The 22,249-nt window shown below is 42.6% G+C and overlaps 1 protein-coding gene across 1 annotated transcript; it reads left to right on the top strand.

Annotated features, from left to right (window-relative positions):
- Nucleotides 1–780: 780 nt before the first annotated feature.
- LOC106096334 (microsomal triacylglycerol transfer protein) lies at nucleotides 781–21,076 on the top strand. Its single transcript, XM_013264033.2, has 8 exons — nucleotides 781–1,193; nucleotides 11,789–12,307; nucleotides 12,363–12,655; nucleotides 12,720–13,650; nucleotides 13,714–13,865; nucleotides 17,900–18,291; nucleotides 18,359–18,526; nucleotides 20,571–21,076. Exons 1-8 carry the CDS (start codon nucleotides 1,130–1,132, stop codon nucleotides 20,725–20,727), a joined length of 2,676 nt encoding a protein of 891 aa, XP_013119487.2. The 5' UTR covers nucleotides 781–1,129; the 3' UTR covers nucleotides 20,728–21,076.
- Nucleotides 21,077–22,249: the final 1,173 nt, after the last annotated feature.

The following is a 22,249-nucleotide window of genomic DNA, read 5'->3' as shown; positions in this document are numbered from 1 at the left end:
AAACAACAAAGACAACAACATTGAAACAGAGTTGATTAGTGCCCATTACGTATTTACGTGTGAACGCACTCATCTAACGGAATAACATATGATTTAAATATGTTTACTGTTAAAAAATTGTTTTGCAGTCCGTAAATTAGAGAAATTCGTTTACTAAAATCATGGCATATAACTCAAGCAAAAGAACGCATGTGGGCGCATAAGATTGCTCAATACACATGAGTGCTGCACATGGTATGTAACTCCAGTTTTAACCTTAAACCCCGACTACACTGCTTTCATTAAATCCGGATTTAAGGCTCTCGTCAGCAGATTATATTTAAGGGAAAACAGATGATCGAGCCATTAGTGAATCCTGTAACAAACTCATGGCGAAACAATTAAAGGTGGTCTCATTTGTACAACAACCAAAAATCATATGGTGCAATCTGCCATCTTGCCATCAAGCTGATCGACGTAGACGTATGTGTACATGAGCAGAGAATATGCGAGAAAGAAGATAACCACAAAGAGAATGCAAACAAAAATCAGACATCTTAATACCATCAAACCTGGTGGGCTGTTAACAGCAGTTCGCGTGAGACCAACCTTTTTATATTCAAACTGAGAATTGTAAGTAAAACACTGCCTAGCGTGACTCGCACAACTAATTTTCATGTGGGAAGTGACCATATGTAAGTCTTCTTTCCCTTTTGAACAGCTGTTTCAATGAACACATTCCCCATCAGCTGTGTTCAATGAGCATTGCCGTTATGCCGGCCAAACAAGAATATCCCAACATTCCATAAACATCTGTAGCCCCAACCAGAATAAAAACAAACGGAGTGAACGGTATGGTTTTTGTCGGCAATTAGTTAAGAATCTAAACCCCGCCACCTCCCGCCGGCAATCGAACATTTCGTTTTGTTCTTTAATTCGTAAATAATTTAAAGCGGCCACTTCGCCACTTCAATTCATATCACCATCGATCAAGTGCTAAATGCTCGCTTTATTAATGAATCAATTGTTGCAATTGCATTTAATGAATTAACACAACCAAAAGCAACGGAACTCAAGCGAAGAAGACAATCAATCTCTGCACAAGCAGAGAATATTGTTATACGTGAGAAGAAAGTCGAAACGCCAAACAATGATGTTGAGAATTTTTATATTGTGCACGTTCTGCTGGATGTGTTGTATGTCCCATGGCACTGGTAAGTTACAAACCAAAGAAAAGTTTAAGGAGAAAGTTGTACATATTCTAAAGTGAATTAACAAGATAATACATGGCCAAGCTGTGAATGTAATGGTCAAGAAACTGCGTAATCTTTAGTTCTTTGTCTTAGAACCCAAAGTGTAATTACAGCTTCTATCAAAAACCTTATACTTTTTATTAGAAATTCAAGTCATGTACGTTTTGTTGCTGGTAACAAACGACTACGTAAAAGCGGCAAACAATGCATAAAGTTTATTGAACTTGACTTCCACTTTTCTCCCAACGAAGTTCATCGATGATTAACGATTTAAAATGAACACCATGAAAGATATTCTAAATCGTTTGAAAAATGAAAGCACCTGCACCTTGCGTATAAATACTAGCCATACATTAGCATTCCTTTTTTTTTTGGATAATGATGATAACCTTAAGCATAATCAGTATGGGTCAAGCTGATAATGGTGAAAGTTTTCTTCTTCTGTTGTTGTTGATACTGGCGTCTATGGTTCTGTTTGTAGGCTATGGTAGCATTGATGTGTGATTATTTGCTGTGACTGTGTTGTTGTTGTTTAACAAAATTCAACATCAGCTTCCAGTATGAGGCATTCTTACATCTCGTTTTTAATTAAAAATTTGAAGGAAATCATAATGTGACGTGGCTGGCAGCAGCAAATACCTGATGATAACCGCGCATTCTTGGGCAGTTTAGAAAATAAGACTCAAAATATGTATGAATCAGCAGCGTCATTTAAACCAAACTAAGAAATTATCAAGTTCCCCACTTAAATTCGGGTTTACCGGGTTCGATTCAGGATTATTCCCAACCAAGGATTGCCATTCCTCACCAAATCTGTAAAAACCATGTTGTTGTTGTAGCCACATTTTCATGTGGAGGTGGCGATCCTCTTCAAGCTCCTGTAGGTGAGCAAGCTTGTTCCGGTCCAAAGGACCGATCCCCGCGGGAACAGGGTGGCCATTGGTTATTTAAAGGCGCCTCTAACCTGCCTTGTCATATCGAGCATCATAGTCACTCAGTATTTGTACAAGAGCCGGAGCCGCCCGGCCTCTTACTGAGACGCTCCATTCGATACTGCTGATTGTCCGTATGCAGCGCCCGGCAACTCGCAGCCAAGCTTCTCGTGACAGCAATGAAAACCACACACTTCGGACCTCCATCCTGTGGGGTACTCACAGCTATCCTGTGCCGGGCTGTAACAACCATGAGTATGCAAAACGCATACGAAGTGGAATTGAGGGTTGGTTCGTTTGTTTGGTTTGGCATGGTTTAAAATCCATCGTCTGCTAGATTTGATGCAAGAGCGGCTTCCCTATCGGTCTGTCTCGTTGCGTACACATTTAGGCAGCGGTTAAGTCTTGGTCGTTGCGCCATGTGATTCTCTGAGTGCTAAGGACATGCCAAGGAGCTTTTTTGAGCTATGTTGGGCCTTGCTGGATCCCGGACAGCAGGAATGACAGGATATGAGGTTGTTGTTGTTGTTACAGCCGCATTTGAATATGGAGGTAGGGATCCTCTTCAAGCTTCTATAAGTGAGGCAAGCTCTTTCCGGTGCATAGCACCCATCGCCGTGGGAACATTATGACCATTGGTTATTTAAAGGCGCCAAAACTCGCCTTGTCATTTCGAGGATCATAGGCACTCAGTATTTAAGCAAGAGCCGGTGCCACCAGGCCTCTAACTGAGACGATCCTTTCGATATCGCTGATTGTCTGCGACTGCAGAAGCAGCTACTGCGTATGGAGCATTCCACTATCCGTAAATTGCGGACTCGCCTGGTGACTTCCAGCTAAGCCTCTCCTGATAACAATAAACACTACACAGATCGAAGCATAAAGTGCCAGCCTGTGTCGAGCTCATAGTTATCCCGTGCCGGGACGGTAAATGAGGGGAAAGCTTTCAGCATCCTTTCACTAAGGGTCAGTTGATACTTCATCATGTGGTTGGTTATGTAGAAGGGAATTTGGAATAGACGAATTGACTATGGCGGCCCTCTTAGATTTAGAAAGAGATTTTAATAACGTGAAAGTGAAGTCTATACATGACATTTTGATGGAAATAAAGACTCCCTGTATTCTTGGAAATTGGTTTGATGCTTAATTGTCACTAGAGAAGTGCTTAGAAAAATTATGATAAGGGAAAAGGAACATTGTGACTAGAGAATTCGCAAGGAGGGGCTTTTAACCATACATTCCTCTACTGGGTTCTGTTAAATTTCCAGATCTAGGAACTCTGCTACTAAATTGGAGAACCCAGTTGAGCCAGATCTACTCTACTTAGCCTAGGGGTGCAAAGGGTGGCCGTCAAACTCCAAGATCTGCGTTCGCTGGGTATGCTATATAGACACTCTGTTGAGCCAGATCTACTCTACTTAGCCTAGGGGTGCAACGGGTGGCCGTCGAACTCCAAGGTCTGCGTTCGCTGGGTATGCCATCTAGACACGCTTAAAACGGTACCTGGTATGGTAAAGAGGGGATAGGTGGGTCTTCAAACCGTGTAAGAAATATTCAAAAATTCCATTCCACGAATGGCGACCTCACAGAGTTTTCCATCTTAATTTTCAGTCTATGCTGAAAAGAGGTACTGCCAAAATTCTCATAAACCATAACATAGCTGCCGATATCATACTCTCACGATACGGTTAGACCCCATTTCCCTATATCATACAAATTTTGAAAAATTATCTACAGATGGGGTTTTTTTTGTAGTATTTAAAGTTGTTCATGGCTACACAATGCATTTCATTTATTTATTTTTTAACAATTTTTATGATACATAAAAAACGCTTTTGTAATTACTAGCCTTTGAAACATTTACAATGCAGGCATGTAAAATTTCTTTTATCATTTAATAGTGAAAAACATTTAAAAGGTTTAACAACAAAGTCTGTTTCATTTTTAGTGTTGCTGTTTTTTTCAGTCACGCATTGATTTGATTCCAAATTGGAATAATATGATGTTAAATAAATGCTAATGGCTTGTTCGCAGATTAAAATCTTCCAATGAAAAATTGTTAACCAACCGACTGTGGAAAAGTTAATTTTCATAGCATGTGTGAGTTGAGTTGAACAGCCATAACCATAATTCAGGGATGGCAAACCGATTGGGAAAAATATTTTTTACCATAATTCCAAGCATGGAAAACGTTGATCACCCATTATTCTTTGTCTTCTCCTTCCAATTGCGGGGCTGTGAGACTAAATGTGCTTGACTGCCTCCAATTCATCCTTGTCACAGCACACTCTATGGAAATCCATCTCTACCTGTTTACATAACAACGTCAAGGCTCTGACGTTGCAATAATTAGTCAGGTCTTCTATCAGAAGTCTGAAGTCATGCTTCCTCAGCCCCAGGTCATTTGTCATCCTGCAACCAGCAGCACATCATTCGCGCGCTCATCGTTAAAAACGCCCATTGATTCCATAGCACAATTCGCGTTTATATGCGATCCATTCCTGGCCAGCTCGTCGGCTGCCTCGATTCCCCGCCAACTCATGATGGCCCGAGAACCAGCAGACCTGACAGTCTTCACTATGATCCGAAGGAACTCTCCGCATTTCCTAAATAGTCTCGACTTCATCTGCCATATGAAGCCAGAGTCTTTAGCCCCGCCTAACTGTTCACTATATGGCGACACACAGTGGGATAGAATAAAAAAAAACTAGCAAAAAAGCCATTTGAGAACGGATAGCGGTAACACTGTGAAATTTATAATGGTTAGGGCAGTGGTTTTATCGAAATCAAGGCCCTAGGTGGCAGGCCCCTCAAGTTGTTGACCTCGGCATTTCGAAAAATGTTTCAGGCTGTCAAATTTGCCCAAAATTATTTTTTGTTGGATTTTTTTGCTCAAAAATCCCTACAAAAGAGTCCTCTTGAGGTATACAATATCTCCACTGGTTTCGGGGTTATTCGAGGTGGCTTCATGCTATATGAATTCGAGCCTCCTGGTTGCTGTTGTTGTAGCAGTTTATTGTGTTCTATCTTTCGTCTGCTTGATTCAGATGAGTGTCAAGACTCAGGAACTCTGCGACCAAGATGGGATGGGTCCACAGGGATCTAGGTCTGAGTCGAGTGGGTATGGCCGGGCAGTTAAACGGATGACGTGTATCGTGCGGTCCCTGGTTACAATCGGGACATACATCTTGCACGTCGGCATCAATCCTAGCTCTGTAGGAATTGAGGCGGCTGCATCTGCCGGAACGTAATTGAGCCAGAACTACTCTGGTTTGTCGGGGGAGGTCGATTTCTCCTGGTGAAAATCATCAACCTCAACGCCACCTGAAGGAAGTCCGTATTATTAGAGGAAAATCAGCCTCCCACCGTGACGACTACGTTATATGCGTAAATAACGGCCTTCATCCTCAGACTGCAATTGATAACCAAAAGCAATAAAATAGCCAATTGCTTTTGGGGGAGTAACTTTGGTGTCAATCTTCCTAATCGAGTCCTTCGCCTGTAATCGTATCAAACCAACTTATCCAAATAGGGAGGTTCCCACGTCCACCAGAGCAGAGGATATTTAAAGGCGCCAATAACTCGCCTTGTCGTATCGAGTATCTCGGTATTTAAGCAAGAGCCGGTGCCGGCCGGCCTCTCACTAAGACATTTCACTCGCTGGTTGTCCGCGACTACAGTTGCAGCTACTCCGTATATGGAGCATTCCACTATCCGCAAGCTGTTGACCCGGTAGCTCTCAGCGCTCCGAGCTTCGAAGGCTTGAGAAGGCCTATAAAACAAGCGTCAATTTGTCTCTCCGAGCTTCGAAAGCTTGAGAAGGCCTATTAAACAAGCGTCAATTTGTCTCTCCGGGGTCTTAAAGACGAAGGATGTGGGATTGATTGTCCTATAGTTCTTGTACTGAGAGTGGTTTCGTTCTCCACCGTCGAAATGAAAACCTCCCGCCACTCAGTCGGAACGTAGTTCGACAAAACACAGTTCCTAAGAAGTCATATGTCACAAGATCCTGCCCTTTCAAACAAATTCTACTCAAGTGAAGGGTCTCACCAAGTGGCGGTTTGAATGTTTGTTGTTGTTGTTGTTGTAGCAGTTTATTGTGTACTATCTTTCGTCTGCTTGATTCTGTTGAGTGTCAAGACCCAGGAACTCCGCGACTAAGATGGGGTGCGTCCACAGGGATCTGGGTCTGAGTCGAGTGGGTCTGGCCGGGCAGTTAAACAGGTGACGTGTATCGTGCGGTCCCTGGTTACAGTCGGGACATACATCTTGCACGTCGGCATCAATCCTAGCTCTGTGGGAATTGAGGCGGCTGCATCTGCCGGAACGTAATTGAGCCAGAATCACTCTGGTTTGCCGGGGGAGGTCGATTTCTTCGGGTGCAATGGGTGGCGGTCGTACTCCAAGGACTACATTCACCCGGTAGCCAGTTAACGCGTCTGCTACCGTGTCTGCATGAATGTTGTTCAGACCCGCTTGATATGCCGCTTGATCTAGAGGTTCTCTCTTATAGCGCTGGACCTCACGCTCTAGATCATGTAGATCTACCTTAAGGCTTCTGGGCGGTGGGTATCTATCCACAAGATGATGATTTGGATGATTTCTGCGATAACAGCCCAAAAGGTATTGCTTAGACAGCATGTAGTTATGTCTTCGCACTGGTAGGATCTTTGTCTCCTGGTGGAGGTGGTCCACATGAGAACTAAGGAGGCAGCCCGTCGCAGTTCGGAGGGCGGCATTCTGACAGATCTGAATATTATTCCACTGCGTGTCACAAAGCTGACGTGACCACACTGGCGCTGCATAACTTACCACAGACCGGCCAATTGCTTTGTACGTGGTCAACAAGGTTTCTTTGTCTGCACCCCAAGTGCTGCCAGCGAGTGACTTGAGGACCTTGTTTCTACTTTTGACTTTATTGCAGATTGCTGTGGCATGTGGGGAGAAAGTGTAGGAGCTGTCAAATGTGACGCCAAGTATTTTGGGACACTTGATGGTCGGAATCAATTCTCCATCGACCATCACAGTCAGCTCAGAATTCACCTCACGCGTATTTGTAGTGAACAGTGTGGCTGAAGATTTGGTGGCGGATATCTTCAGATTTCTTGCAGCGAAATATGAGGCAAGCTCGTTGAGGTAGACGTTCAACCTGTCGCAGATGTCATCAATGGGTGGGGGGCCTGATGCCAGGATCGTACAGTCGTCCGCATATGATACGATCTCTATGCCGTCTGGAGGAGGTGGGATGGAGGAAAGGTAGAGGTTAAACAGAGCCGGAGATATCACCCCGCCTTGGGGAACTCCCTGTTTCACTCTACGGTGTTTTGACTTCTTATCCCTAAATTCCACAAATGACTGGCGGCCACACAGATAATTCGCGACCCAACGTTTAAGGCCTGGCTGGAGGGACGTGTTGGCGATGTCCTCAAATAATTTGGCATGGCTGACCGTGTCGAATGCCTTCGATAGGTCCAATGCCACGAGGACCGTCCTATCACATGGCCTGGGTTGATTGAAGCCACGGCAAATGTGTGTGGTGATGGCATGCAAAGCTGTTGTTGTGCTGTGCAGTCTCCGAAATCCGTGTTGATGCTCGGCGAATGGAAATTCTCCTACGAGGCTCGGGAGGAGTAATGCCTCAAGCGTCTTAGCCACTGGTGAGAGAAGGGAGATCGGTCTGTACGACTCCCCCAAACTCGGGTCTTTACCAGGCTTCAGTAGCGGGATCACTCTGCCCATTTTCCAGACATCGGGAACTATAAGAGTGTTCAATGACAGGTTAAGGACAGTGGTAAGGTACTCAACTCCAGGTAAATCCAGATTCTTCAGCATCAATGTAGAGATTCCGTCGGGGCCCAACGCCTTGGAAGATTTGGCGCCACGGATGACATTCGTAACTTCGCCCACGGTAAATTGTGATGGCTGTTCATCGGCTCGGAGACCACGAATACGGCGAATGGCTCTCCTCCTTGCCCTGTCTCTCTCGGGATGCACGATAAATTGACGGTTGAACAACCTGGCGCATCTCTTCGGATCAGTCACGGTTAACTCGCCAAAAGTGACTGAGGTCCTGTCGTCCCGTCTACCGGGGTTCGAGAGAGACTTAACAGTGGCCCACAATTTGCCTGCACCGGTGCCTAAGTTACATTGCTCCAAGTGTTCCAGCCACAAATTCCGCTTATGTTCGTTGACTACCCTGTTTATTTCCAGATTCAGCTCGCTGATTCTGGGGTTAGCGGGGTCCATAGCACGAATCCCATCACGCTCGTCTGCGAGTACCACTGCTTGCGCCGGGAAATTGGGTCGCACTTGCGGTATTCGACCGGCTGGTATAAAGCGAGCGGCTGCTGCGTTGATGATGTCTCGGAATTTCCTCTCGGCCACAAGCACATCAGAGGGGGGTGGCAGTTCATTGAAGCGGCGATTGGTATACTCTCTGAAGCCAGTCCAATTGGCCTTCTTATAGTTGATGAACGTTCGGCGCTCAGAGGTTATGAAGTCGGGTGGTCGGTCGATGGTGAGGATTATGGGGAGGTGGTCTGACCCCAAAGAGATGACGGCTTGCCAGGATACGTCACTCAGGAGATCAGGGGATGCGATTGAGATGTCTGGCGAGCTGCTGCACCTCCTCGTAATCCTAGTGGGGGCATCCTCATTCACCGTGCAAAACGTGGAGCTATCTATCTGCTCTGCCAAAGCTATGCCACGCTGGTCGTTGCCTAGGGGAGAATGCCATGACGAGTGATGTGCATTGAAATCCCCCAGAACCAGACGACTATGGCCAGATAGCAACCCACTTATGTCGGGGCTGTAGGCCTGGCCATTAATCGGGACACAGCTGCCAACCGGCGGTATATACACGTTGTATATCTCTATCTCGGCAGTACCAGACTTGACTGCTACCCCCATACATTCCATGTATGGGTCACTAGCGTCAAGCGCAGGCGAGATAGGTCTATACTGCACGGAATGGTGTATAACGAAGGCCAATCCCCCACCTCCATTCCTTGAGCGATCCTTACGTAGCACATTGTAGCCGTGACAACTGTGCAAGCTGCAGGTGTTAGTCAGCTTTGTCTCCTGGATCGCTGCGACCGATATGCTCTTCCGACTCATAAAATCCACAATCTCATCAATCTTGCCTCGCAGTCCATTGCAGTTTAACTGCAGGAAGGATACATTTCCCGACACTGGCCTGGCAATAGTAGGGCTAGGGTGCTGTCTTTGCATAAATTGCCGTACGGGAGAGGTCGGGGGGGTCACATAGTCCGACGACGACGGCGACGCTTGTGACCCACTGCTGGCTGTGTTCGCACAGCACCTAGCGACATAGCCAGTATGACTATACTCCCGTAGCGAAGTTAGGCCAGAGCAAGAACGGAAATGTACCCACTCCAAGCACCTGTTACACCTCACCGACACTGACCGATGATGAAGGCGGTTCTGGCAAACGGAACAGAACCAAGGTCCGGGGTTCTTTTCAATCCCCGCACGGACCAAAAGCATACGGAGAAGGCACTCCGGGATGTGCCTCTCCCATGACGAAAAAAGACGAACACGTACACTGAGGCGGCAGCCCTTGCCGATGAAGATTCCATCGGGTCAATCCGGTACGTGCAACCGGCTGCCATGGGATTGTCTCGAGGTGTAGTGTAGTGTCTCGAGGTCGAGATGAAAACCTCCCGCCACTCAGTCGGAACGTAGTACGACAAAACACAGTTCCTAAAAATCATCTCAAGAAGTCATATGGCACAAGATGCTGCCCTTTCAAACAAATTCTACTGAAGTTAAGGGTCTCACTAAGTGGCGGCCTGAATGTTTGTAGTGTCTCTCTAAGTGGTATCTTCTTCTGTGTTGCGCCTCTTTCTCTTCGTGATGCATCCCTCGATCTAAGTAGTATCTCGCTCTTTCTCTAAGTGATGTCTCATTTTTCTTAAGTCATGTCTCGCTTTCTCTATCTCAAAGTGGTGTCTCTCTCAAGGTAGAGTTTCTCTAAATGGCATCTATATTTTAGTGGAGTCTCTCTCTATGTGGCGTCTCTTTCCCTGTTGTGTCACTCTGTAAGTGGTTTCTCCCCCTTTGTGGTGTCTCTTACTATGTGGCGTCGCTTTCTATGTAGCGTCGCTTTCTATGGGACGTCTCTTCCCTTGTTGTAGGTTTCTCCTCCTTTGTGGTGTCACTGTTATTGTAGTAGCCTCATGTCTATATGTGGAGGTAGGGATCCTCGTCAAGCTCTTGGTTGTAAGCATACTCGTTCCGGTCTATAGGACCGAACGCTGATCGCCACGGAACGTTATAATCATTGGAGCCAATAACTTGCCTTGTCATATCGAGCATCATAGGCAAACTTAGTACTTAAGCAACAGCCGGTGCCTTTGGACACTCCCATGGCAGCCGGTTGTACGCACCGGATTGACCCGATGGAGTTCTTCATCGGCAAGAGCTGCCACCTCAGTGTATAACGCACTGCTACAACAACAACAACAACTCCCGGTAGCTCTCAGCTGAGCTTCTCATGTCTCTTTATGAGGTATATCCCTCTTTTTGGACTCCCTCTCTTAGTGGGCCTTTCCTTTGGTGCCGTCTCCCTAAGTAGTGTATCGCTCTAAGTACTGTCTCTCTCTAAGTGGCGTTTTTCTCTTAGTTGTGTCTCTTTCTATAAGTGGTGCCTTGTTCTCTAAGTGGTGTCTTTCTAACTAACTGGTGTATATCTTTATCTCCAAGTGGTGTCTCTCTCTGTTAGTAACTTCTCTCAATAATTGGTTTCGCTCTCTAAATGGTACCTCTCTAAGGGGAGTCTCTCTTTAAGTAATGCCTCCCTCTAAGGGGTGTCCTTTTCTTAGTGATGACTCTTCTTTAAGTGGTGACCCTCTAACTTAATGGTATCTCTAAATGATGCCTTTCTTTTTCTCCAAGTGTCTTTCGTAGTGAGCCTCTCTCTCTTAGTACTGCCTCGCTATTAGTGACGTCTGACTCTTAAGTTGTGTCTCTTTCTCTAAGTGATGTCTCTTTCCCTAAGTGATGCCTATCTCTCCAAATAGTGTCTCTCTCTAAGTGTTGTTGTATTTCTCTTTCCAAGTAGTGTCTCTTTCTAAGTGGTGTTGTTGTTGTTGTAACCACATTTGCATGTGGAGGTGGTGATCTTCGTCATGCCCCTGCTAATGAGCAAGCTCGTTCCCGTCCAAAGGACCGATCGCCGTGGGAACAGGTTGTCCATTGGTTATTTAAAGGCGCCAATAAACCGCCTTGTCATATCGAGCATTATAGGCACTCAGTATTTGTGCAAGAGCAGGTGCCGCCTGGCCTCTCACTGAGACCCTCCGCTCGATAGCGCTGAGTGTCCGCGACTGCTATTGCAGCTACTCCGTATGGAACATTTCACTATCCGTTACCTGTGGACGCCTCCGATAGCTCGCAGCTAAGATTCTCGTGCTGGGCACGGGATAGCTAAGTAGTGTCTCTCTCTCTAAGGGGTGTTGTTCTGTGTCACACGTATCCTTATATCCCCTCTGTTCCTTAATGGAACGTTGGTGTGCAAATGTTTAGTAGACCATTTTAATATTTTTCAGTGTAATTTTATTTAAAAAATTTTCCAAAAAAATTCAATCTTATTTTTCTTTTCAGAACCTTTATTTGCTCCTCTCGTTCCCTTCAACAGTCAACATTTCTTCACCCTTACCAATAAGGTAACAATCAAGGAAATTTCCCATGGTGCCGCCGAAGAGACAAGTTACACATTTACTACCCTACTCAAGGTCAACAGTGTATGGAGTAAAAACCAAGATCAACTGCTTCAAATCTATTTTACCGAAAATCGTGTATCCACTGTCGATAAAAAAGGGAAGGAGAGAATTCAAGATATTATCAAAATTCCCGATAGACCTTTCTATATACGCTTCGAAGGTCATGGCCCCACCAAGATTATTGCCCACACTTATAGAGATCAATCTTTGCTCAATATAGAGAGAGGTATAGCATCGCTATTGCAAATACAATACAAAGTGGGGCCCATGGTGGAAGTCGATATGTCCGGCATGTGCAATGTCTTCTATAATGCCAAGTCTAAGGAAAGGGTAGAGAAAAAGAAGACCGATTGTTCTAATTGGGATTTGAAGGTGGCTTATAGAGGAGAAAAGCCTTTGGGTGAGGGAAATTTTGTGAAATCTAGATCAGTAGTATTCCATGTCCATTCTTCCAGATATTTCCCGTTTATCAATCGAAAATGTTGTATACGACATTTCCCCTGAAGGATCTTTGCTACAGGCCCATTCTGTGGAAACACACAAAATGCATTTAACTGCCCAGCCCGAGGTGGGAACCATTGTTGAATCTCTACTCACACTAAAACATGTCACTGCCACAACGGAACATGTAGAACAGCTTGACTTTGAGACTTTGGAGGAGGCCGTACAAAGTCTTATGGAATGGTATCGTGAATTCGATTTGGAAGCTGATGTTGATGGAGCGGTAACTGAGTATGGTTTAGTGACGGTAAGATTTCTTTAAAATTGCCATACATGAAAGAAACAATGTTTTCAACTTCCTTCCCTTTCAGCTGAAGAGCGAAATTAATAAGTACACCAAACATCTGGCTAACAAACGAATTGGCCATTACCAATTAGCTGAAGCTTTTGCCAGGCTTGTACCTTTGGCCCGTATTACAAAACAAGAAGAATTCCAAGAGATACTAGAAAGCCATAAAAATATTCTACCTCAGTTGGTGGACTTACTGGGCGCCACACAAACATTCGATGCCCACAAAGCCATCAATGCTACATTCCAATATAGAAAACTCAGTGATTTTGATCTACTCGAAAAATATCTTCAATCGCTGGCAGTGGGCACTCATCCTGAAGAGGAAATAATCAAGGATCTCTTTGCCATAGTCAAGTCTATGGATGATTCTATGCAATATAAGAAAATCAAAAATGCCCTCGTCCAATGCATGTCCTCACTGGCCCATCACTTTGAGCGTGAAGTCATTGAAATTGATATACGCAATTATTTAGTGGAAAATCTCAAGAAAAATTGTGGCAAAGATGAAGAATGTAAACTTTTGATGATTCGAGGTCTGCAGAATTTAGCCGATCATCGTTCCATTGAGACTTTAATGGGTTATGCGTTTTTGGCAGAACCCAAATTGTCTGTGGCTGCCATGAAAGCCTTAAAGCGTTTCTCTGTTATACATTTCCAAGAACCACATCGTCTCGCGTTTACCTTTATGTTCTATCAGAGCCGCAAAAAGTATGCCACCTCGGCACGTACTATGGCTTTGGATATTTTATTGGATATGCGTCCTACCAAAGAAGAATTGGGTCATATGTTGGACTATTTGGCTTCGAATGATCGTCATTTTGAGATTAAGACTTATGTCATACAAAAATTCCAAATGTATGCCGAGAAACATCCGAAATTTAAAGCTCTGTTGCAAATGTGTTTGAGTGAGAGGCCTCACATTAACAATTATCACATACTGGGACAGAAAGGTATGGAGAGACACTTGGAATAGTTGAAAGTGAAGAATTATTCGCATTTTTTTATTTTCTTAGGTTTTACCTCGGTTTTATCACGTCCTTTGTCATCAGCACCAGCTTTCAATGAAACATTGCTAAGTGTTCAAGAAGTCCATAAAGGAGTTTTACGCCACGGATCGGTGGAATTGCTTCTACAAGCAGGAGAATATGAAGCTAGCACTTTTAAGGTAATATAACTGTGGTGATTTTCAGATGGAGATTCTTTTTTTGCAAATTTTCCGGAGAATTTATGCGCATTCAGAGTCTGGTTAAGAGTTGAGTAAACTTGTCTCATACTCCGATACCATGACATCGATTTCGCAGCCCTCTCTCGCCTGTAGTAAAGACCGTTTAACTTCTATCTATCCTGTATTCCACTCCCTCAGGCTGGTATTGAAATCGTATGATATGCGAACGGTAGGGTCATGGTTTCAGCACAAGTTCAGGATTTTTTCGTTGGGTTAAATGACTACTTTTTACGCTTATTTTGTTGCAAGAAATTTTAAGATATTTGCCACCAAATTTTCAGGGACATTGTTCAGCAAGGCGTAGCGGAGGAACATTGGCAGCTGAAAACTATCCCAAAATATGTGGTGGCACAATAGACAGCCTTTGTAGTTCATCCGCACAAGCCACTGCAAAATGTGCGAAAGTCATGAGCAAGAAACAAGTTCCTCATGTCACTTGCCGGCAGCAGTTAGGGTGCTGACAGCCTTCCAGGAACGGGATAGCTGTGAGCACCACACAGGCCGGAACTTTAAGCTCTGATCTGTGTGGTGTTCATCGCTGTCACGAGACTCTTAGCGACGAACTGCCGGACGCGTCCACAGGATAAGGATAGTGGAACGTTCCATACAGGCAATCAACGATATCGGGCGGAGAGTCTCAATGAGAGGCCGGGCGGCACCTGCTCTTGTAGAAATACTGACTGCCTATGATGCACGATATGATAAGGCAAGGTTTTGGTCTCTTTAAATAACCGATGGCCACCCTGTTTCCGCGACAATCGGTCCTTTGGATCGTAACAAGCTTGCTCACTTACAGGAGCTTAACGAGGATCGCCACCTTCACATGAAAATGTGGCTACAACAACAACAAAGAAAACTTGGACTACATTTGATAATTAGCCTGTCAGTCAATCCCATGGCATCCTGTTGTACGTACCGGATTGACCTGCCGCTTAGCGCACAACACACTGTAACAACAACAACATTAGCCGTTCAGTGGTATGGCTAGGATAGGTTGAAGGGCTCTAGCACCCACATTTGCTAGTCATTTGTAGGCCTTACGTCTATTGTGTTCATCCTAGGAGCGAGAAGAGGAAAAAGGAATACAAAAATTAAAGATACATATTCGCCACAGCACATAACACAAGACAATGACCAAGCAAACCACAGAGAAGTTTTCTACAGAGAGCTACGGTCAGTCAGTCACTTCAGGATTCTACAGTCTATCCCATGGCTGCCAGTTGTACATGCCTGATTGACCCGATGGAGTCCATCATCGACAAGGGCTGGTACTTCAGTGTATAACACACTGCTACAACAACAACAGTATTCCAGAATATTGAGACTGCTAAGTATCTGGGAGTTCATATACGAAAGAGGTAATCACCCTTAATCCTGTACCTTATCGCAGTTACGAGGCAATGCTCGAGCGTCTTCACAGACCCTGCAGAAAGTATCGGCCCCACAATGACCAGTCAGCACTCGTTTAAGTTGTCCTAAGTCATGCTTTCTCAGCCCCAGGAAAATTGGCAACCCATTCCGCGCAACACTTGGCTATAAGGCCCTGGCCACGCTCCAACCCACGGTGTTAGCCCAAGTCAAAAGCGTCTACCTACCAAAAAAGGCACAGTTAAAGGTTGGCTAAATCAGTAGCACGACCTGTGCCCATAAGCCATCTAGTCCTGTCTAGCTCGTCGGGCGACTCGTTTCCCGCCACCAACCCAGCAGAGCATGACAATCTTCACCTTTTTGCATCTCCTAACTAATCTCGACCACACGTAGTTCGACGGCGGAGTCTTTAGCGCCATCTGGCTGTTCACGTTCGATCAAGCAACCGCTTTCGCATCGATATGTTGTTGTTGTTGCAGTGTCTATTGTTTCATCCATTCGTCTGTTGGATTTTTTAGATATCCAGATCTCAGAACTCCTAAGTTGAGTGCGATCGGCTGAGCTGTTCAACAGATAGCGTGTGTCGTGTGGTCCCGATTTGCAATCGGACCACACATCCAACACGCTGAGATAAGTCCTAGCTCTATAAGAATTGGGGCGGATGCATCTGCCGAAATGCAAGCCAGAACTACTCTGATTTGCCGCAGGAGGTTAACTTCTTCAGGTGCAATGGATGGCTTTCGTCTAAGGACTGCGTTCACTCAGTAGCTGTTCACCGTGTCTTGCCTTTGAGTAGAAAACCCGACGCAGTACATAGGGCATCATTTTGACAGGTCTGAATATGCGTTTGGTCCAGTATCGACTTTGTCTCGAGTGCCTCCAGATCGATACACTCGTTCAGAATCCTATATGACTCCCTAATTCCAGGAAACCCAATGTAGACTTCTGTATCCCGTTCAGTTTAGATCCATCAACGTACACGAAAATTCTGGAAAAGCGGAGCTTCCTCAGTCTAGAGATTTCTCTCCGGAGAAACGACGTCCAGCCCGTCAAGAAGCACTCCTCTGCTACATAATCCATCAGAACAGAAGAAATTCCATAATTTAAGGAATGCCAGGTTCCTGAATCCCTTAGTCTAAGCGTGATCTTCGTTGCTACACATCTAACATAAAGGTGCAAGGGTATAAAATCGAGCATACAACTCAGTGCCTGCTTTGAGGCACACGTTTTTTGTTTCAGACCTCAACCCTGCCTAACTGCTGGTATCTTTCCATCATCCTGCGGAGTGCACTGTTGTAAAAGGCCCGATGTCATAACAGACATCTATAGGTGAGAATGGGCCGAACCAGTGCCGTAGACATCCAGTGTACTGTCCACTGCGTACTCATTCCTATCGAGAGGCGACAGAAGTAGAGTGAAGTTACCTTTTGATCCTTTTCTCCTGTTTAGTCTCTGGTCCACATAAACTGTTGAGTCTCTGGCTGTTCCATTTTGACTCCCCTTTTCTTTAGGAGTAGTTACAGCATCTGGACACTTACAGAAGGAAAGAAGCTCAACAAACTTTATATCTTCTTTATGTACGAAGGAACTCCATTGCGCCGAGAGAGAAGGAGTCGCTTCTCGGCGTGAGATCGATTTTGTTCTTACGGATTCCAACTTCTACCTATTACGTTACGGCAAGTGAAAGCATATTGTACCCCTTTTTGACTCTGTAGTTGTTGTTGTTGTTGTTGTAGCAGTGTGTTATACACTGAGGCGGCAGCCCTTGTCGATGAAGAACTCCATCGGGTCAATCCGATACGTACAACCGGCTACCATGGGATTGAGACTCAGTAGTACTTGGTACCTGCAGTACCTGGTACCTTGAAGGGGAACTCAGCAAGCTCGGTCTTTTCTCTAAGATCGAAAACTTCCATATGATCGTTTACCAAATAACCCTCTCAAAATGTGATAGGCCTCACTCTTGTCCACAAATCTACAAAGGCAATGGCAAGGCCTCGCATAGGCATAGTCTTAGCCATTCTATTTTGCTTACCTGACGTTTGCCTTCGTAAATACAGCTCATTCTCATGTGAGCTTGAAGTCTCTGGTGATCGGTTGCTGAGTAGCCGTTAGGTCGCTTATTGACTCCTTAAGAGATGGATACGGTGAAGAAGTGTCATTCATATTCACCGATTGAGTGGGATTTTGCCTAGTTGGACCGGCGAGTCCTGACTTCACCAGAGTGGTCTTCATAGTCTCAAGCCATTCAATAAATCCACAAGCACACTTTTCTAGCTGAGTCCAATCCATTAGCAATTATCTGTTATGTAAACAGCGATATATGCAAAGGACTAGAGCGCACTAAGTCACTTTTCGATCATCTCCTTAAAGTTTCATCGAGAGGTCCTATGATCCTTTATACGCTATGTTAAATAAGCGCTGTTTAAGCCTTAGCTTAAGGGGTTGAAATACTTCCTCTAATCGAACGGACTTCGGACGAACTGCTTGGTTTTCGGTTCATCCTCAGTGAAAATGTAATTCTATAGTCATCTATATTCGATTTAAAGCTAATTTTTATTTTTTCCAATTTTTTTTTATTAAACTTTATGTTTTTTTTTTCATAGCTTGGCATTTTTACCAACGGCTTGGACACATTTATGTCCAACAACAATGATGCCGACGAGCAGGAGGACTTGGATGACGACAATGAAGAAAATCCGGAATATAGCCCCATAACAGCTGGTATGGAAATCTCAGTAAATGGTGTAGCTCATCGGCCATTGATATTCTTTACTGGAAAATCCGAGTTAATGACACACATCTGGAGTGGTACTGTATCGGAGTCAACACCCGCCTTCCAGGGTACCATGTTAGCGCATGATCATGAACACTATGTGATGTTATCGTCGGGTGCCACAGCCCATTTTAATGTGATAGGTGCCAAATCGATAGATTTAAATGGCAAAGCTGGCTTTAGTCTTTGGAATCGTAATGCGGATACTGAAATTAAACAGAAGTGAGTTGTATGAAGAATTACATATAACAATGATTTGGATTATATGAGTTTGGGCTTATCTTTGCAGTGCTGCCACAGTTGTTTATGGCATAATGAAGGTGGGATTTACCTATGCCACGGTGACAAATGAATTTGTATTCTCCTATGAACCAAAAATTGTGCTGCAAGCGCACATTGACTTCTATGATGAACTCAAGCTGTGCATGCGTTTACAGAGACCGGAAATGGAATTGAAGTGAGTATGGAGATTCGTCTTATGTCTTTACAAAAAATTTTATGGAAATTATGTCTAGAGAAAATTTCATGGAAATTTTGTCTTTTAAGAAACTTTCATGGTACTCCCATGTCTTTTTGTTTTGTCTTTAGGAAAAGTTTTCTGGAAATTATTTTGTCTTTAGAGAAAATTTTCCGAAAATTTTGTCTGCAAAGAAAATTTTGTGAAAATTTTGTATTTAGAGAAAATTTTATGGAATTTTGTCTTTAGAGAAAATTTTATGGAAATTTTGTCTTTAGAGAAAATTTAATGGAAATTTTGTCTTTAGAGAAAATTTCATGGAAATTTTGTCTTTAGAGAAAATTTCATGGAAATTTTGTCTTTAGAGAAAATTTCACGGAAATTTTGTCTTTAGAGAAAATTTCATGGAAATTTTGTCTTTAGAGAAAATTTCATGGAAATTTTGTCTTTAGAGAAAATTTCATGGCAGTTTTGTCTTTAGAGAAAATTTCATGGAAATTTTGTCTTTAGAGAAAATTTCATGTACATTTTATCTTTTGAGGAAAATTCATGAAAATGAAAAAATTCGGCAGAGCCCGGCCGGGATTCGAACCTGGGCATACGGAGCAACAGCGAGAGCTGTTGCCATTCTCTAGCGTTCGAAGCCATCAATACAACTTCCAACAGATGTACAGAATCATGTGTATACCATGGGAGTAGTGTAGTGTAATGTAGACAAAAAATCTGTCATTACTCAAAAACACATGCATTGGGAAAGGTACAGCTAATAGACAGGGTTGTCGAGTGTTATTAATGTGATATTTGTATCATAGAGGCGTTGTCGCAATAAATTATGTATAATTCGGTGTGTGTTGCGAACTCTTGCTTTCCTTTTTCATTTGCAAAGAAAATCTCCGATCATTGAGCTCGTCTCGAAAGAGAAACAAACGGAAATTTTGTCTTTGAAAAAAATTTTCGGATAATTTTGTCTTTATTGAAAATTTCTCGAAAATGTTGTTGTTGTAAGAGAAAATTTCCTAAAAAATTTATCTTTATAGAAAATTTCCTTGAAATATTTGTCTTTTAAGAAAACTTCCTAGAAATTTGGTCTTTAAAGAAAATTTCCTAGAAATTTTGTCTTAAGAGAAAATTTCCTAGAAATTTTGTCTTAAGAGAAAATATCCCAGAAATTTTAATAGAAAATTTCCCAGAAATTTTAATAGAAAATTTCCCAGAAATTTTAATAGAAAATTTCCCAGAAATTTTGTTTAAGAAAAAATTTGCTAGAAATTTTGTCTTTGAAGAAAATTTTCTAAAAATTTTGCCTTTAGAGAAAGTTTCCTAAAAATTGTGTTTAAGAGAAAATATCCTAGAAATTTTGTCTTTAGAGAAAATTTCCTAGAAATTTTGATAGAAAATTTCCAAAAATTTTTGTTTAATAGAAAATTTTCTAGAAATTTTTTCTTTAAAGAAATTTCCTATTTTGTCTAATTTTGTCTAAGAGAAAATTTTATAGAAATTTTTTCTTTAAAGAAATTTCCTATTTTGTCTAAGAGAAAATTTTATAGAAATTTTGTCTTAAGAGAAATTTTCCTAGAAATTTTGTCTAAGAGAAAATTTTATAGAAATTTCGTCTTAAGAGAAAATTTCCTAGAAATTTTGTTTGCAGAGAAAATTTTCTTGAAATTTTGTCTTTAGAGAAAATTTCCTAGAAATTTTGTCTTAAGAGAAAATTTCCTAAAAATTTTGTCTTAAGAGAAAATTTGCTGGAAAATTTGTCATTAGAGAAAATTTCCTAGGAATATTGTCTTTAGAGAAAATTTCCTAGAAATATTGTCTTAAGAGACAATTTCCTAGAAATTTTGTCTTTAGAGAAAATTTCTTAGAAATTTTGTCTTAGAGAAAAATTTATGGAAATTGTGTTTATGAGAAAAATTAACGGGAATTTTGTTTAGGGAAAATTTTATGTTTTTTAGAGGAAATTTCTTGAAAATTTTATCTTTTGAGAAAATTATTAAAAATTTTTCTTAAAAAAATACTGATTATTTTTTTTTTCTCTTTACAGTTTGAAGAGCACCAAAACGGTTAACCTCAAATCCATTTACAATTACCAAAAATCTGTACATTCTAAACACAGTCACAAATTCCCTGGTCATACCTATGCCCTAAATCGCAAGAATAATAACATGTGTAATATGGTGGCGAAAAATTTGGAGCTTTAATCATCATCCGCATCTTCTATACATTGCCCAGTGTGTATGTGTGTGATATTGTGTGTTCCATTTGAAGTTCCTAAGTTTAATTAGGAAGCGCATTCGTTTCATTCTACCTCGGCGGGTGAAGTACAGGTACTACACACACAGAAAGGAACATTGTATATCTTATCTATTAAACCCTATTTCCAGTTTAAAAGAGAACTTTGTATGCATATTGTTTATTATTTTGATATTAATCCTGTAAGAGCATTTACTAAGAGCAAAAGACTCGATTATATTTTATATGAGTGTATACATATGTATGTTTAATATATGAAGCTAAGCTTATTGTTTTAACAAAAACGCTATAAAATTTTATGACTTTTTTATGTAGAATTTTTTCAAAAAGAAGAATATGGAAGTTATATCAGAGGGAAACCATGTATTATGGCCATTTGGAATTGCGACAGCTGTATCTGTTGGGGCATATTTGAGTCTGCACTACTGTGGTTTGTCGAGTAAATTAAACTTTTATCAGATGCTATGGGCGCTAAGTGTTCTTCTTCATTCGATACCTGTTTACGACTTTCACTTCCACTGAATGCTTTTTCAAACTGCCTTATGCGCTGCTGCTAATCTAGAGGCTCTGACTTGAAGCGCTGATCAGGTATATACAACTTGACCTCTGGACGGTAGTTGCCCATCCAGAAAATGTTGATTTGCCTGCCTGAGCTGGAAAACTTGGCCTCAGATGAAGGTGATCTACATGAGAAGTAAGAGGACAGCCGTACTAAGGCAGCACTAGTCTTATTCCACTGTGTATCGCTCATTAAGCCGCATTGATGCTACACAGTTTACCGATGACCGGCAAAATGTCCTATGATTGGAATTTTTTCCCATTCCGAGTGTTGCCGGCAAGTGACTTGAAGACCTTGTTTCTACTTCTGAATTTGTCCAAAATTGGTAGAAGTATGTGTAACGACAGGTTCCCCTCGCGCTGGAATAAGCTCGACGGGCCGAGGGTTCGTTATAGAAATGTACAAATTGTAGCTGCAACGGCAGTCACGGACAATCAGCGGTATGGAGCGGAGAGTCTCAGTGAGAGGCCGGGCGGCACCGGCTCTTACACAAATACTGAGTGCAAAAAGAAAGAAAAATACACATATTGAAAGCTAAGACTGCGGAAACTTTACATACGTGCATTACGCCATACTTTCCTTCACATGAAAGGAAATAATGCAAACGACGCAAACTGCATGCCATTGAGAGCAGAATTCTGCTTGCGGCACGTTCTTAGATAATCCTCATTTATCTATCTATATTCATAAGGGCCACCAACCACTCCTTGTGCGAAATTCAAATCCTTTATCTATACAGTCAGACCTCGATTAATGGAATGCCAAACCGGGGGCATTACTGATAATCAATTTTCTCGGATAATGGAGTAATAATTTTATACAGTGTTTGCACATATGTTTTAATAACATTTGCCTTAATCTGAAATGCCAGAGCAGCAAGGACCCTCCAAGAAGTCCAACAAATTTTGGGG

This window comes from Stomoxys calcitrans, chromosome 3, assembly GCF_963082655.1.
Source record: "Stomoxys calcitrans chromosome 3, idStoCalc2.1, whole genome shotgun sequence".
NCBI classification, from domain to species: Eukaryota; Metazoa; Arthropoda; class Insecta; order Diptera; family Muscidae; genus Stomoxys; species Stomoxys calcitrans.
The sequence above is the reverse complement of the archived record's forward strand: the minus strand, read 5'-3'. Positions and strand labels throughout refer to the sequence as shown.

Bases quoted from the DNA above. Each gene is read 5' to 3' on its own strand.
- LOC106096334 (XM_013264033.2), top strand. From the start codon at position 1,130: ATGATGTTGAGAATTTTTATATTGTGCACGTTCTGCTGGATGTGTTGT. The intron at 1,194-11,788 runs GTAAGTTACAAA...TTTTCTTTTCAG, and splicing joins TTGTATGTCCCATGGCACTG to AACCTTTATTTGCTCCTCTC. The intron at 12,656-12,719 runs GTAAGATTTCTT...CTTCCCTTTCAG, and splicing joins CTGAGTATGGTTTAGTGACG to CTGAAGAGCGAAATTAATAA.